The sequence below is a fragment of the Etheostoma spectabile genome, chromosome 4, assembly GCF_008692095.1.
Source record: "Etheostoma spectabile isolate EspeVRDwgs_2016 chromosome 4, UIUC_Espe_1.0, whole genome shotgun sequence".
Classification (NCBI taxonomy): domain Eukaryota; kingdom Metazoa; phylum Chordata; class Actinopteri; order Perciformes; family Percidae; genus Etheostoma; species Etheostoma spectabile.
In genome coordinates this window covers 8,808,353-8,826,824 of record NC_045736.1, presented here as the reverse complement: position 1 = coordinate 8,826,824, position 18,472 = coordinate 8,808,353, and the positions used below count along the sequence as shown (strand labels likewise).

The 18,472-nt window shown below is 41.2% G+C and overlaps 1 protein-coding gene across 6 annotated transcripts in view; it reads right to left on the bottom strand.

The window, feature by feature from the left end:
• The window catches only part of tox2 (TOX high mobility group box family member 2), a 92,472-nt gene that overhangs the window by 28,375 nt on the left and 45,625 nt on the right, over window positions 1–18,472 (bottom strand). For all 6 annotated transcript variants that reach the window (XM_032513682.1, XM_032513679.1, XM_032513681.1 and 3 more), the window contains exons 3-4: window positions 17,010–17,069; window positions 1,710–1,997 (exon numbers count right to left, since the gene is read on the bottom strand). In XM_032513682.1, the coding sequence (XP_032369573.1) occupies window positions 1,710–1,997; window positions 17,010–17,069 (348 nt within the window). The remainder of the gene's footprint in view (window positions 1–1,709; window positions 1,998–17,009; window positions 17,070–18,472) is intronic.

The following is an 18,472-nucleotide window of genomic DNA, read 5'->3' as shown; positions in this document are numbered from 1 at the left end:
AACATTTCAAATCTCATGCATTTTATCCCCCAACCTGAAATACTCAATCTATTAAAACCACAGTGTGGCCCTCCGTAGCAGTAACAAATATCCTGACTGCCGAGCGAGAGTCTGGCCAATCAACCACTGTCTCCACAGTAAAGGTCATGACCAAAATGTGAAATGAATATTAAGATAAATGAGACATGAATGCAATACCCTGGGGGAATATTCCAACATTATATATAATATACTGTATAATATGTTTATATCTCTGATCTAGTTTTTAGATTTTGGCTATAGGCTGATGGTTGTTCCATCTTATCTCTCCTGTTTATGATTAACATTATAATACATTATGCTTGACATGCACCAGTCTGTATTTAATGCACACTGTATATAAAATATTATCTTTTCTTTTCATTAACATACACTTAAGACGTGGCTGACTCAGACAGAAAAAAGAACAATATAAGATGAGCTATTTCTGTATCTTTTTATTATTTCTCAGTCAATATCAAGTAATTTATGAAGGTAGGATATTCTGACTTACAAACCCTGAACATAAAAATCTTTGCATACATGTTGATGTACAATGTGTACACTGTATTTCACTTTCTTTCTCAGTGCTGCAATCAATTAAAATCAATCACACCTGTCCAAATTTTAAAGGGAACCACTGAATCAAAGAGTAAACCCTTCCATGAATGTTATTTAGTGCACCTCTATTACTATCTTTACTTTTTGGTCACTAAATTGGATTTTCTTTTTTTAAAGCCAACATTACTTTGAACTCAACCGTTTACTCATTTCTTGCCATGTGGAGCCATATGTATCCTATAGAAGAGTTTACTTAATTCAAATCCTTTGCTTATTGCAGCCTATACATTATGCATAAGCTTACCATATATCATTTGTTGTGCTAGAAACCTGCTCTATTTCCTGCAGTTCCCCTGAATGCAATTACAGTTTGGAGATGTTAATTTGTGGAGGAGTAGTTCTGTGTGGAGCTGAGGGAGTAATCAGTGCGTATTCATGTTTGAAGGCTTGACAGATTGACCGATGCATGCTGTCGAAGGTATATATGACGCTGATGGATTTACCCACAATCCTTTTCTCCATGCATCAGAGCTGACATGGCTACAGCTGAACAATCATTCAGTCCCCCTTACTTAGCCCCCTTCTTCACGTCTTGAAAATTACATTTACCTTATAGGGTTGTAATCTGTTTCATATTAGAGAGATCTTTTAAATGGCTGGCTTTGGATGTTTTTGCAATATCCAAAAAGCTTTGAAAATAATTTTAAAAGTCAAATTTGCCCAATCGCTTGTGTGCTCCATCATCTTTTTTTCCCCCTAAATTGCAATTTTGTATCTGCCTCAGTGTATGGCGTCTGTTCAGTGTTTTTGTGTGTGTGTGTGTGTGTGAGGGTTAATACTTTGTCCTTCATCCTGGGTATTTCAAATTTAAAAAACAAAATCTTCAAAGTCCTAGAGTTATGTTAAAAGCCAGCACAGCTTAAATAACACCCCAAACTAAAAGGGTTTAGTTTGAGTCCAACACCCTTTTCTTTAAGGTATCACATATTTTTGTTACTGTTACTAAAGGCTTAAACTGTGCGAAACATTTGTGAACATTACTAAAAAATATTCTCTGACTCCTTGAACATCAGCTCTGTGGTGTTACAAGGCCCCCCGTGGAATGGTTCAGTCCACTTAGTGCTACTCACCGAGGGCATTTGGCTGGAGACGAGGTGGCTGTCCTGTGCCAGCATGTTAGACATCATGAGTGTGGGCAGCTCTGGGTAGGAATACGGGTTGATGAGCCCATTGTGTTGCAGCGAGTGGCAGAGGTAGCCAGTAGAGTCATGCTCCATCAGGTGAAGAAGAGGAGGCTCAGGGTGGTTAGGTGGAGTGATGGGGGGGATCTCGTAGTCTTCGTCCCCGGCTCCGTTTCCACTGCCCGAGCCACCGCCTCCACCTCCTCCCCCCCCGCCGCCACTCTGACCTGTGTAGTTCTGAGAAAGGGCGACAGGGAGAAAAAAAGTGAGAAAAAAGGAAATTGTGCATATCCATAGATCAAACTAAGGCTAAATCATAACTTATAGTACATATGGGTTACAGATGTAGACATTCAGCTCCCAATGATAGAGTCGCATAGATAGAGAGGAACAGTTATTTTGGGCGCCACAGGGTGCAAATGTCCTGTTCCTGTTTCCTGTGTAGGCCACGTTAGGTACTGTAACTGGAGCACCTCCAAGACTTGAATGTGTATACAACTCTCCCATTTGAATCATCAGTATCACAAAAGGTGAAAATTATATTTCAAAATGTCTAGTTCTTTGATCAAAAGTCAAAGATACAAGCATGTGTATATACAGTTCAACCAAGGTGCAATTCATTAGGAAACATCAAATCCAATCCAAAACATACATTCAGCTGTTTAAATTACTTCACGTTTGGATTCTTGGTCAATTTTAGATGAATGTGGTAACTATGGTGAGATTTGCTCCCAAATGCAAAAACAAAGCACTCTCAAATTGCTACAGCTCTAATTCACGCCCCTAATTGGCTTCTTCTCCATGGCAATGCCAACTAAGGTTCATGGGTGTCATATTATTTGGAGCCATTCAACAAACTTGTGGATATTTTTTTTTAGTTCTTTCTTAAGTGGAATTCAGTCAAACTAACATCTAGGGGTGTTTGTCTCTGCCTCACCCATTAAACATGAGAACACCCAAGTGTGTATTATTGCTTACTTACTTATTACTGCGTATTATTGAGTATTAGATAGGAAAACAAAAATGATAAATTGAATACTGAGGACTAAAACATGTTTTGCTGTAATAGATGGGCGAGTCAGTTGCTGATTATGCTTGGACCCACTGACCACTACAGTGGTCAATCCATCCAATGCGGTGGTCTGGAGCTGAACAGATCTGTGTAACTTTTTTGTGTAACCTAACAAGTAAGGCGGATGTCAACATAATCTTAAGAATCATTAATATGTTAGCATCTTGTTCAACCATGAAATCAGTTTCCTGCCATTCTACAAATAGCTTTGTAAACTGTTTAAATTCTGATCCGTCATTTTGTTAGAGGAGCCGGTGTAATTTTGTTTCAAATGTTGAACATCTCATTTTGGAACAAAAACTTGATGCTTAGCAATCGGTAATAAAGAAGACCAACAGCCTTCTGTATTTTTGTGCTGTCACGCTAACACAGTAAGTCCAATCAGATCAGAGTTCCGCACAGAGCAAGAAGAAAAGAAAAATAGCAGGGAAATTCAAGGGGGAATGAAAAGCAATTTTGTCTGAGACGATCCAACTTGACTCCCATTGTAATGACTGAGTCAAATTAATCATCACAAATAATATTCTGGTGTCAGCCATTCAAGGGTTTTTTAATAGAATTTTTATGATTCATGTCTAGCAGTATACATCAAACAGTCAGTTCTGCAACATTTCTGAAATAAATTCAATATCATCTTTGTGTAGGCTGTCATCCTCGGCAGCAGAGTGGTCATTTATCTCTCAAACAGATACTTTTAGAAAATAAGGGGCATGGGGAGATGGAAGAAAGGAGTGAGGATACGGGGCACATTTTTCTTCCTTCTCTATAGAGGTGAGTGTAAAGGCCCATTCTGTAATGCTGTGACCATATAAATTACAGGTTTGTTCGAATATATAACTGAAAAGGTTGACCTCCAAAAAAATAAATTAGCATTCCCAGCTGCTTGTAATAAGGAAATAGGCCTGTTTTACTGCAAACGAACATCAACCAAGATCCGAAAATATTTATGATGTGGATTTTGTTGTTCCCCAATGTTGGTGTTTGTTTTGAAGTGATAGCAGCTTTTAATCCTTGTGTTTTGTGATGTAGCAGTGGAGCAAGCCTTTCTTTCCCGATTGGAATCACAGATTGTGCCTTTAAAGTACAAAGTAACCAATATTCTTTTCTTTTTCTTTTTTTTTTTACAACTTTAGCTTTCAGTAGGATTAAAATGGATCTAATGTCTTTAAAATGCATACTTATCTAAGGCAGTAAGCCCAAAGCCAGATGAGAGGAATTTCATTAAGTTACCATACCTAAAACACTAAAATACCTATCTTTAATTTGACCACAAAAAAAGGTTGTTAGCAATGTTTTATTGTGCAGAAAGAATGTAGACACAGACTCAGCGTGCAAAGTGCACTTTTATCTCCCTGCATGTTACACCAAATGAAAAAAGGAATAGACGAGAAGTGGGATTGCCTCGACTTGATTTACTTTGTCCTGACATAGCCTGCGAGCCAGTTGATATACATTTTTTTGGACTGTCCTTTGAAGACAGATGTTTTTGTGGACCTTTGGGGATGGTGTTATTGTTTGGTCTAATGGACAAGAAAACGAACATTTCCTGAGATTCATTTTCCCTCATAATTGTTGGAAGGAAACTGAATTGTCTGCTGTAAACATTGGAGCCATTGTGTAAAGTGAGTCCCTTCGCATCGGCGTCATCTTTCACCGTGCTTCACTACAACTGCGTGCTACCCCTGTGTAATCTGAAGACCGCCACGCTTAGTCATCATCTAACATGTCCATCAAGCTTTTGTTTTTCAAGTATAAATATATATATATATATATATATATATCCACACTATAGAAAATTCTTTCCGGTCCCATCCGTTGCTTTTGATTGTACAAAGGGACACGCGGCCAGAGAATGTGTCATGTGTTAGATTGCTGTGAGGGATCATCCAGTGCCCTTGATGATAAAATGTAAATACCAAGGACGTTCCCAGTTGGATTGTGGCAAGATAAATTATTCATATGCCTCTATTCAGATGCATGTACAGAACCACATGTACACTCTGGCTAATGTATACTGTTTTCTCCTTTAAAAGTCAAATCCCAAAAAACAGCAATGTATTTGATGGATCATACAGAGCAGCATGTATCCTAGTATGGAACTGGCTTTTCACACAAAAGGCTGCTCTTTATTTTCCCCCTATGAGGTACTTGTCATGGGTTTACTTTCAATAGTCAGGGCCATAGTCCTACCTGAAGCTGCATTACACACATTCTATTTTCTCCCTGAAACATCCTTTATATTCCTCCTCTTATCAATACCACCCACTATAGGGAGCGTTATTTCCAATACACAGTATGCTCAGTCTGAGCAACTGAGCGAAACACAATCTGTAACATTTTAATTACGAGACAAATCTCTTGCCTGTAAGTGTTACATACCAGCACACCTTTCATTTGATAGAAACAGATGAAGAGACAGTTGGTCTGGGACTGAGAGAGAAAATAACATTGATTGGGGAGCCTTCCAGCTTGTCTTTTATTTGGCACAGATCTCTCCCTCCCTCTGTAATACTGCCTGAGTATTCAAGGCTTTCTGGAGATGATATTGACTGTGGCTAATGGCTTATTATCTGTACATTCTTCTTCTTATTAGATTATTGTTGTAATGCCCGTAGAAACCTGGATTTGGGACATAACCCCACTCCTATTTAATTGTATATTATATCAATTCTGTAAAATGATTCATTGCCATATATAACTCATATGCCTTAAAAAAGGGAGCTGCCATGTGTAAAACACTACACGATCGTGGCATATAGTAATATGTTGATAATTGATCAATGGTTTAAGCCATTTTAATACGCAAACACCAAACATTCTCTGCTCGCAACTTCTAAAATGTGAGGATTTTCTGCTTTTCTGTGTTATATATTATTGTAAACTCAACATAGTTTGGACTCTTAACAGATAAAACAAGCCATTTTAATACCTTGTCACCTTGGGCTCTGAGAAATTCATATTTCTTTTACTTTTGATTGACAAAACAACATTAGTTGCAGCCCTAGTCTTACTATTTGCCAGTTTCTTGCTATATTCCCTAAAAGGGAACATCATTTTCTGAAAATTATATTGATAGGTGGCCCACAAACAAAATAATCAAGCTAGACTTCAAGTGACAACATGAGAACATACTAATTGCATATGTAAATTCAGGCCGGTCGCTTATGGGCCACACAGACCCAGAGTTTGAAGTCCTCTCAAGTCAGCGTTGGTTTCGGGGAGAGAGGGCGGGACCGACAGCTCAGAGACAGATGTGACGGATCTGCCTTACCACTAATGTGCACTTATCTGCCTATTGGAGAGCTTTGTCACAGTGGTGATTTATGCTTAAAATCTCCACACACTACCACTTCCATCACCACCAAGACTCTTCTTTCCAACACCTTCCTGTACCCGCTGTGCAGAACTCTGCACACAGAGACAAAGTCAAGCCCTGTTATCTCTCCTTTCCACACAGTCCGATTTGCAAGGAAACGGTAGATTTATCTTTGGGAAGAATTTACGAGCATCATCTATTTTCATTCGCTCTGCCATCGCTCTCCCAGAGGAGGATTATACTGTATATTTATGAATGATCTTGTTTACTAGTGTACACAGAGCTCTTGTTTTAATGTAACACAACAGAGGCAAATAGCTGTTGTCATACTACAAAGATCTCTAACTTTCAAACACTTGAACAGCATGAACTGATCTGCTATTTCTGTTTATTGGGTTTGTTTTTGATACTCCTCCTCTTTTTCCTCTCCCTCTCTCTCTCTTTATCCCTCCATCTCTCTCAGTTAACTCAGGCCTAATTAAAGCCATAGCTGTTGTTCTACTACAATATCAAGTCAGGGGGGTATCAACGCACCACAAAGACTTATCTAGCAGAGCCCAAAAAGAGGGAGGGGGGCAAAGATCCAGTTACAGCCACCGTACACCTCCACTCTCCTCTTCCTCTCTTGGCTGGCCTAACCCCAGCCCGGCCTGTCCCTCACAGAGCCCAAACAGTTCTGGTCCTTGCTTTACATCCCCAGGACCCCAATCAACGACGCCCTCCCACACATTCCTCTGTCATCTCATCTGTCTCTAAAACGGCCAGGCTGCATTATTTATCTGTCACTATGTTACTGTTTAGAAATCATGAAAGGGGCTGTGGTAATGGGGATGCTAAACCACTATATACTAAGTTTCTGTTCGGAGAACGAATGGGACGTGATGGTGGGAAGAGTAGAAGGTGGGAGAGAGAGAGAGAGAGAGATAGAGAAATTGGGAGGCCGCAAGGGCGTGGTACGGGAGGGGGAAATAAAAAAATAAAAGTGGTACTCTTTCTAGGAAATAAAATCCAGCTACTATCTCTTCAGCCCTGGCCACAGCTAAGTGAGAAGAAATGATGCTGCTCTGTGTAAAAAAATTCTCCTTATTTATCATTATGGAAGGGAATATATGGAGTGAATGGTGAGAATGACTGAATGACAGCTGTCCGAAGACAGTGTGCCTGAGTTGATTATTAACTAACCTCCCATTGACTAAAACCAGCCTTTCTAATTGCTTATGTTTCCCCCTGTTTCTTTTATGTTTCCTTCCCCTCTTCTCCCTCGTGTATCCTGTTCCCAGTGCTCGTCTCACTTGTCAGTCCAGGTCAGGAGGTCATCCTCATCTGATCGCGTGTCAGAGCAGATTAGAATCAGAGCTTTTGTGCCATGTCATATTTCATTATGCATTTGACTCATCTGGCAGGTCAAGGGGTCAGTGTGATTTGATTGGATGACAGAAATGATATAATTTGTGTTTAACCCTAGGCTGTATGAGGCTCTGAGTGGCGTACTAATGCATTCTGCAAAGACGGGGCAGGCCTTCTCCACAAGCAACTAATCTGAAGTGGCACACCGCAGAGTTGAAGGAGAGCCAGAGCTATTGCACAACATGCTGAGGTTATAAGGGAGGCTTTATCAAATAATAAACACAACCTCCCTTGTACCTCTGTTTCTGTCTGTCTCTCGCCCGCTTCCTTTTTACTTTGCAAACTGATGCAAGTGCCCAGACATTAGCTGCCTTCTGTGCCTAGTATGTTGCTTTCCACTTCCTTTTTCTTTCTTTATCAATTTGATTCACTGAAAATGTGTCACTGACCCGCTTCTCTCTTGTATTTCTCTGTATCTTCTCTTTTTTCTTCTTCTAACTGTCTAATAACACTTGATTTTAGCGAGAGAGGAGACTAATGGAGAAGTGCTGTCAGCAACAACAACCACATCATTATTGCTGAACATTCAACTGGAACACAGACAACATTGAAATAGCTCCCAAATGACTATAGAATACAACACATAGTAAGAGTGACACAAAAAGTTATTGTTCTGAAGAGGAATAACAGCAGGTGTTATTGTTTGATGAAAAAACATGCATCTATATTTGCGTTTGGAAGAGTTCAGGACCTTGCTGTAGTAATGATATGCAGATGCTGCATAATGTTAGTGAAAACTCAACTGTGATCTCCACTAATGCGGTCAGAAAACAACACGGGTGCATTTGATTGCTCAGGTTTCCCAATAGTCATCTAGAGTGATTATGATACCGATGTTGATACTGCTGCTGGTGACGGGAGAGGAGCGGGGAGAGGGGAGGGTGGATGGAGAAGAAAACGGAGAAGGAGCGGAAAAGAAGGGGGGATGGGGAATGAGATGAATCCAACATTTCAAATGAGGACCATAATCAAAGTTATTGCCTGACAGGGTGAATCTAGGATTGTAATGTTACATTGTCAGACATGCAGTATTATTTCCAGAGTTCCCTCTGTCTCTTCCTGTTTGGAGCAGCCATGTCTCCTGGAGAGGGAAACCGTTTCAACTTTGCTCATTGGCCAACCACTGTCTGTTCTGCGAGCCTTGACAACAGCCACTGCTGCTGCTGCAGATTTACGGCCGCCCAGAGACTCTAAGGGCCAAAAAACAGCAGCCAGTCAACTGTTTTTTTTTAATTCTGAAATGACTCTTCAGTTATCTTCTTTTCTACGCTCACTGTCAAAAGCATTATTAACATGTGGACAATGGCGCTGCTGTGTCTGAATGACAAAACTAATTATTGTTATAAGAGCAAGTAAATGGACAAAAAAACAGCACAATAAAGGGTTAGTGGATCAGTACCAACTGACTCTAACAATGTTGGAAATAACAAAGGGAGCGCTGATGGCGCAGTCATCCAAACAAACGTGCATTATACTGAAAATTGTTAGGATCCTGTCACCCACAAATAACTCATACACCAGGAAAAGGGGGGCGTGAAGTGTGTGTGTGTGTGTGTGTGTGTGTGGTGTGTGTTTGTGTGTGTGTGTGTGTGTGTTTGTGTGTGTGTGTGTGTGGTTTATGTTGGGTGTGTCATTAATCTGGGTGACAAATGTGGGTCTGCGTGCAATTCTTGCACAAACTGAGTGCAATTGCTCTGAATGCTTTTGTGAACATTTAGTAGAAATACTTTCTGTGGTGTGTATGTGTGTGTGTGTGTGTGTGTGTGTGTGTGTGTGTGTGTGTGTGTGCGTGTGGTGTTGGTGTGTTCCCAAGTGTCTTCACTCCCTGGTTCGGAGTCAATGAGGCTGTGTATTGGAGGCTGGCACAGCTGGTGGGAGCAGGAGACTAACATCTGGACCCTCGTACTCTTGGTGCCATTGTTAATAAGAAGCTGGTGGAGAGTGGAAGGGAGTGGAGGAGACAGCTCTCCAGTGTCAATGAACCTCCCTGTCTCTTAGCTCGGCACTGTGAGTCACACTTCACAAAAGTGTCCACGAAGGAATCTCCAACATCACGGCAGCGTGGTGGCTAAGTAGTTAGCATTTCTGCCTCACAGCGAGAAGGTTCTTAGTTCGAATTCAGGTCGTTCCTGTCTGTGTAAAGTTTGCAAGTTCTCCCCGTGTTTGCGTGGGATTCCTCTGGGTGCTCCGGTTTCTTCCCATCATAATTACATGCATAAAATTGGTGCATTTACAGAAATGTTGATTAATGTCATAAAAAAATAAATTGCAGCATATCCACAACTACGATTTCAGACCTATTGAACAGCTCAATACGCCTGATAGTTGGAGTAATTAGCCACATTAGCACTGTACCTCTAGGGATGGCATTGTGGGTCAGTTGGTCCATCATTTTGACCCAGACTGAAATTTAACAACTACTGAATATATTGCCATGAAATTTGGTTCTGACATTTATTCTGCCCTCAGGATGAATTGTAATAACTTTTGGGATCCCTTAACTGGGATTTAAAATTGTCCAGCAATCTGGTTTATGATCAAATGCCTTCACATTTGCTTCAGTCCCTGCTGCATTTTGTGTGTAGTTTTTACAGTAAAAGCCAATGTTAGCATGCTAGATGGTAACAGAATATCAGCGGTGTCTTTGTAAGCATGTTAGCAGGCTGACGTTAGAAGCCTGACAGAGCTGCCAGCATGACTATACTTTTACTCTTGTGAATTCACTACAAACAGCAGCTAGGGGATGTTAACGGCATCTATTCTGATTGTTTAGATTTTCCGGTTCTTTATTGTTTTACATGGTTAACTCCATCTGTTAGAAAAATTACACAAATAAAAACAATTATGGCTTTGGCCCAATATATGAAAAATTATATTACCTCATTTATATTTTCTCTCAGTGGAGAAAATAAGTTAACATGGATGGATCGATGTTGGCTTAGGGCTTTTTTCATACCTTGAAGATACAGAGATAATTAACCAAGTATTTTTGCTAATGAATCTTGGGTCAATGCAAAATTTTCCTCTTTAATAACCCAGAGTTTTTTTCCGCAGCCTTAAGGGCAAGCCAGTTGAAGTCAAACTTGGTGTGTTTTATTTTCTAAAAGAGATAGAAAATCTCTGTGGTTATAAAAAGGCTAAACACACACTGGTCTTTTATAACACTCTGGCATGTGATCTAGGACAGGAGTGAGTGTTTGGTCTGTCATCATTCTATCCAATGGGGTGAAAGGCCTACACAAACACATTAAGGTTGCCATTAGTTTCATCTGATCACCCGGGGCAACAGGGGGATGGACAGCTTGGCAGAGCGAGGGCCTTACACAAATATACAGCATTTATATGTGGTGCCATGTCAGATGAGTATTTCAAACAGAAGGCTTTTAAACTGGGAAAGAGTGAGTGAGCAGGGTGAGGTAGGGGGTGTTCAAATGACTGTAAAAAGGCCACGGGGAGAGAGCTTTCCATCTTTCTGCTGCCGCGACAAATATGCCTGCACATCCTTTTGCATTGTCTCTGCTCCCTGCTTCGTCAGCAAACAGCTATAGAAATATTTTGGCAGGCAGCTCTTTGTTTTCATTTTCACAAAAGATGTAGTGAGGGAGTGAGAGAGAGAGAGAGAGAGAGAGAGAGAGAGAGAGGAGGGGGCAGGTGGGAGAGGTGCTGGGTGGGAAAGGTAAAGGGATGTTGTCAGAGGTTTGGAGTTGGGGGGGGCATGTAAAAATGAGGATAAGGGGAAGAGTGGGGACATGGGTTGTAGGGAGGTGGATGGAAGGCAGAAAACAAAGAAAGACAGATGGGGAGACAAAAAGGGTGAGTAGGAGAGAAAGGCGAAAGTGAGAAGAACTGGAGGGAGGTACGTATGGTTAAATTATGTTAATCAGGTGAGGTGGCATAAAAGGGTTAGGGTTAAAGGTAAATCAGGTGGGGTGGCATAAAAGGGTTAGGGTCAAATTAGGTAAATCAGGTGAGGTGGCATAAAAGGCGGAACCGACAAGGGATTGGGAAGATTGGGGTGACGAGTAGAGGGTGAGACACCAAGTGGGAAAATCAATTGGCAGAGTAGGGGGCAGGTGGAAGTGTAAGGGAGGAGGTGAACTGCCACTCTGGTCCCCAGCTCCAATCTAAACAGCGGGAGGAAGCTGTAAATCAGACTAATTCGGCCGAGCTGTAATTCAGACCAGCAGGGCCAGGGCGCTGGTGCGGGGACCCCAAACGGCGGGAGTTTACAAAACGCCGCCGCAAGGCTTTAATCAGTGCAATGATCCGAAGATACCGTCTCCCCCAATCAGCAGGCTTCCTGTCAGTCACGCCCGACTGAACCCGACCAATCAGGATCCAGACGGGCTGGCTGGGCTTTGGGCTGCTGCCAAACAAGAGAATTACTCATCTAAACTGGAAAGGTGGAATGAGCCTTTAATTCAGAGCATGGAGGGACGAGGTGATAGATTTGCCAAAGGTTGGACATAAAAGACTTTGGGATCATGTTCTACAATGGTTCATCAGAAACATATGGGGGAAAGATGAAAGACACAGGGGAGCTGTGGAGGAGGATTAAATCATATTCATCATTTTCTGAAAGTTGAGGAACTAAAACTGTGCGACAGACATCGTCTCTGTTCGCAAGAGCTCTTACACCCCTAAATCTCTCATTAAAAACATTTAGGAATAACAAAAATAACACAAAGGCCTCATTATAAGTTCTGTCTGTCCGTGTGTTTTTTAAACTTAATCATAATCCCATCTGTTTGCTGCCATATTTGAAAAAAAAAAAAAAAAGAAAAAACCTGCAATCGGTCTGCAATCTGTCTCTGATTCTCTGTCTCACAGATCTGCTGTTGGCACTCAAACACCTCCCTAATTCCAATTACAACACCCAAGGGACCAGTACCATCCCTGCCAGCAATGACTTACAATAAAATAAGTGAAACGAGAAATAGCATCAAGCTTACCGTTAAAACATCATTTGAACTCCCAAAATGTAAAACAGGCAGGCAAACTTTCAAATCCCTCGTTACCAGAAGCCGCCTTTTTGATACCTGCATTTTACTCAAAGAGGAAAGAGGGCAATACATTAACTTAAAAGTGAGTGGAAAATGTAAATGCAGTCCACTTTATCATCAGGCATTCAAACAGACCCTTTCAACTCGACAATCCATAATATTTCAGCTTTGATGCTCGGGAAATGGCCACCGCTCGACGGTAACACGGAGCGGGATTCTGCTCTAGTAGTAGTTGGACTTGTGTAACTGGCTGGGCTACACACACACACACACACACTGTGCATGTTAAAACCACATGCAGTGTCTTGGCAGCAAAGACGCTACAGCGGCAGCCAATCAATAAAACCTTGTTACGCTAATTGCAAGATCATAATCTCTGTTCCTACTTCTGCTGAATATCCAAACAGTCACTCCATTAGCCGAATTATTCCCTTGTGCAGTTTCTTTTTCTCTCCCCCCCCCCCCAGCCCGACCCTCCCACCCTCCACCTTCCATTTCCTCCTCGTGTTCTTTTTTTTCCTTCTGCTTTTTCTGTGACATATTTCTCTCAAACAGCAGTTCTGCTAAATGAATTCATAAGTCAGGGAGAGAGACATCAAAGCAAATCATTGTCAAGGTAAAGTGCTGATGAAGTATACTGTTTCTTTCACTTTGCTGCAGAGCTATGAGAAGGCATCACCACAGTGCATTATCATTGATCACATCGCTCCGTACTGCTCTGTTTAGTATTAGCAGGAGAAATCCCACTTCAGCTGAAGGTCTACTAAGACCTTTATAGCACAACAAAGGCTCTCTACCTGCTGCTCCTCCACACTCCACTGTAGAAATGTCATGCTAGTGTGTCTCTTTTTTTTTTTGCGCTTGAGGGTCTTCGCAAGCCGGAGCTTCTCATCATCGGTTACTCTATCCTACTTTGTTGCCACGACAATGGTCAGTGGCCACAGGGGCAGACAAAGACCCTGTTGATGCCAAGACCAGGGTCTGTGACCTTGTCATTGAATCACTAACACTTTGTCACTCCGCAAGGGGGGGGGGGGGTGGAGAAAGACTAGAAGAAACACCACAGAGAACTAAGCAGGGTCAGACGACGATGCTCATGGGAACATCGATATGACAATGGCACTGACCCCGTTTCCTTGTGACTCATCACGAGAATATACCCATCTAAGTATCTCACTATATGATGCAGGTGGTCGGAGTTACTCAACAGGGCCTTTATGAAAGTACATTATGTCAAAAGAAAAAAGTATTTATATAGGTGAGCCAGATTAAATAGAGCGATTACATGCAGAAACTGAAGTGAGAGACGGCAGAGCACTGAGAGACACACTTTCACAGTTTGGAGGCGGAACCGCTGACCCAAATGCATTTAAATGCAACGGGGGGTAGAGAGAAAAAGAGAAACGGAGTGAGAAAACAAGCAGAAGAGGGAGAGTCAGAGAGAACGAGAGGAAGAAAGATAGAGAAAAAAGTGAGATAATAAAGCAGCAAGCAGAGAAAAGTGAGCTTTAGGCAGTGTGATTTGTTTTGATTCAAGATGGAATATATTGAGAATAATACAGCTACTGTATATACTGTACAACACGTTTCTTCTGGAAAATAAAACGTTAATAAAAGATTATCCCTGCAGGTGTCTTATTTCTCTGTTCATTTTTATCTCTACAAAAACAACACAAGCCTAAACACATTTGCAACACCCAATCCAATGAAACCCACTTACTTGCATAGAATACAAACTATACTAATAATTGTCATAGTAGACTTGTATTGCACTTTGCAGAGAAGGAATCGATGCACACTACCAATTTGCCGAAACGGAAGTTATGCAACACAATGCTAATAGACACCTGAATCCCAAATCTTTACTACACACTAATTCAAACAGCTCTTAAGTATGTAGTATGTCCACAATTGAAAAGTGAAAAAAACAATGTATATTTAAAAAAGTGTGTACATACTAACAAAAAAAACTTTTTTGTTTGTTTATGAATGTGCTGTTGATGTACAGTGTTCTCCCACAATGCAGTTCACAAAGAGATTGGAGAAGCTGCTCACAGCTTGATGACATTTCAAACTAATAGTGGGTGGTCAGAAGGGTGGTACAGCTCCAGAAACACACTTTGGAGAAAAAACATGTTGCTGCTTTGTTAATTTCAATTGACAGTTGAATTCTAAAGCCACAGTTTGATTGACGCCTGTCTAAATACCAGTAACATGGAATTTCAATTATTTGAATTCCTTGTGATTTAACTCCAGAAACAGTATGAGGCTGTAATATACATTATACTGTACTGTACTGGGTCACCACAGTCAGTTATAATTCACAAAGATTTAATACTTATTTGTCTGTTTTTCAAGATCTTCCTCAAGCCCAAATGAAGCCTTTTTAGTCTGCATACTGACTTTTTTTTAATATACTTTACTTGACTTTACTGGGTGAACGCACTACACACAAATCTCCTTAGTATTGGTATGTAGTGCAGAATTAGGACACAGCAGATCAGTGATTTTTTTTCTATTTCTTCCATCTCTATGTTTTGTTGTCGGAGTGTGTGTCCACCCTTAAGGCCCTCCCTGGTTCAAGCTGTCAGAAGGAAGGAGAGGCTAAACTTGGTGAAGCGGAGAATGGAGCAAGGCACATGTCAAATTTGAGGGGGATTTTGAGTAAACAAAGTATAACATCGAGCAAAGCAAAATCGTCTCTCATCCCATCAACGTGTTTCGCGCTATTTCCCTCTCTCTGTCTCTTTCTCTCTTGCTTCCTTGATCCTTTCTCTCCCTTTCTCCCTCTGTCTATCTTCCATGCCACATTTGCGATGTTTTATCTGTCCCTCAGTAATTCATCGAAGAACATTGTGCACATCACGACTTGTAATCAGTCAATCAGCACTGCAGTTAAAGTGCATGTGCTGAATGAGAATGGGCGATAAAAGCAGTGGTTCTTAAGTGGTTTCTTTTTTTTTAGACAGGCAAGAATCTGCATGATACATGTGTCAGATAACAGCACTATCCTACTGAAAATCCCTTTGTAACAGAAATATTTGTTGTCAGAGTAATGTAAATAAATTTAGGGAATCAAGAAGCAGCATGCCTCTCATTCTGGGCTGTGAGCCACACTTTAATAAACCAGGGCATTAAGAAATTAAGCAAAACAGCAAATGCAACAGAAACACTGAATTACTGTAGCCTATGGGTCAGTTCTAATAATTGCAATTGACAGGGACAAATTCACTGTTTCCCTGTGTATGTCAGATGGGCTTATTCCCAAACTTTGCAAATCCCCCTGTCCAAACACAACCATATGGTCTCCCAGTTGTTCCCGACCAGCTGTGCTACGGTGCATCTGGCACGGTTGCCATGTACTGTAGAAGAGCGCTGACTCCCCCTCTATTCTAACTAAATAAATCCTTTGCAATAAGGCCAAAACTCACTCAGAGTGAAGCAGCGTTTTCTGCTTGGCCCAAAGGAGAACAGCGGATGATTGCATAATTGGAATAAAGTCAATTTGAATTTTATGATGGGTTAATGAGTTAGCTTAATGGTTGACACTTTCACCTCACAGGAAGAAGGTCCCAGCACCCTTTTCTGGAATTTGGATATATTTTACTGCTTTTGGTTCTTTGGTTTTCTCGTATTGAAAAGAAATGTGATGAGCCTGACGTAGACTGTGATAGACTAGTAACCTGTCCAGTGTGTTATAATTCTTTCTGCCCAATGCATGCTGGGATAGACTCCTGCTTCAGTACGACAAATATTGTATCTATTAAGGAAGTAAAAAACCTTTTTTAAGAAATATAATAAGAAAATGTAACTTCCTTTTGCAGAGTGGATGTGCAAATAAATTAAGAATTATTATTTTAATGTTTTACTACTAATTTGTTCTGTTTGCTTGTATGTCTCGTATTTGTTTGGGATGTTATTTTATTGGGTTGCCATACTGTAACTGTTTTACACAGTTTACTGTAGGCTTTGTAGTGTGAGTAAAATACATTTTGTGTTACTGGCTATCCAAATGAGCAGTAACAAATAAAAACTGGAATTGTTTGACTGTATTTAGACTTCAGGTTCTGGAAAAAAAAAAAGTGTTTCTGTTTATTCCCAAATGTGACCACTAACACTTATTTTATTATTTAATATTAGTATTATTATTAGTAGTAGTATTATCCTGGGGGTATATATCACTAAATGAGTGCGTAATGCGTTGAATATGTATTTCTGTTAACTCTTGCAGAATAAAACATGGGTGAACTAATTGGAATATTTATTGAGAAATTTCAGTCCCTTTTCAGCAGATGTCATATAACTCTGTGGTTTTTTCTGTAACAATACTTTGTCGTCCATCGCAACAAGCTTGAACAATAGTGGAATGAAAAGGGCTCGGAGAAGATCATTGGAACAGATGAAATGAGAGGAAAAGAGCAGGTATTCCATTAGAGGCAATTTGTACACACCTGGTTTGGCGGGAGGAAATCATGGTTGTTTTCATTCATGTACATGTTGTCACCATCAAACTGGAGAGAGAGAGAGAGAGAGAGAGAGAGAGAGTGAGAGAGAGAGAGAGAGAGAGAGAGAGAGGAGAGAGGGAGAGAAAGAGAGAGATTTAGAAACATTTAGGCAGAGACCGACACATCACAACAGGGGCAGAGAACTGATTTTCAGTCAGTCAGTGGAGATCCAGAAACAGTGTAACACTGCAGCCTAATGACTGCATGTACTCGGCTTATAGACCTCGATGCTCTGGTGGATGTCAGTAATTACAGTTCATTAGAGACACGTGTAATTATGCTCTGTCAAAGCTTGTGTAACTCACACTGTTAGTCTCAGCTTGCCGACAGCCTGAGGTTGTGTGTGTTAGTGCGCACACACCTTACGGCTGTGATTCCATGGGTCTCACGGGGCGACAAAGGCACAACAGAGTGATTATCACAACACTGAGAGCACAACACTTGCACCAGCGGCCATGTAGTTAGTCAGCCAGCAAGTTGGCCAGTCAAATCAAATCAAAGGCAACATTAACATAATCAAACATCATGTGACAGGTAAGTCAGCTGGGAGTTGACCCAGAAATTGATTCGCGGGGCCGCACAGTTCGCTAAAACAGCTACAGGAATTTCCGAGGGACCTACTATCCGTGGTTACTTTTGGTCAGACGTAAAGACAACAATCAAAATGATTTATATGGAATTTAAAAAAAGATTGAAAAGCTGTAGGAGGTTTGTGCTCCTCGCTCTGATCGTCATTATGTATGCCGTAGTGCGGGGTTTCCAAAATCTCTAGAAAATGGAGGTGGTGATTGTCAATCAAAATAGAGGTTGACAAATGCTGAAATCTATGAAAGCCCACCAGACACAGATGCTGTTTCCCACCCTTACCAGTTAGTAGCATAGGTGACAACTCACAAATCCCCACTTTCAGCAACCCTGCGAAGCAGCCACCCAGCCAGTGACTGAGACTACACAGAGGTGAGAACAGCCTTTAGCGCTTATGAACTTTGCCAAAGAAACGAGGACAGGGCAACCCCACTAATCCAGAACTCAGAAATCCAGAGCTCAAGAAGCCTAAAGGGGAGGCATAGGCAGGAGGAAAGGTGACGGTTTGAGGTTATGGGGATGAGAAAGATGAGGGTGTAGCCCTGAGCCGATGGTAAAGGAGTGGGTAGAGATCATGTATAAGTGGGAGGTACAGTAGCAAAGATGCTGTCTGAATGGTGGGTAGAGAGACAGAAATAAAAACAGAGAGCATGAATGAGAGAAAACTGAGTCTGAGAAGAGGAGGGCTGTTGCAGCAGTAGTGGCAATAGAGCCTGTGGTTGTTCTGGCTGTAGTGTGATTAACACTGGGGTCACAGCCGGAGGCCGCAGCTTGAAACACACAGGCACACAAACATGCACACACACATACACACACACACACAC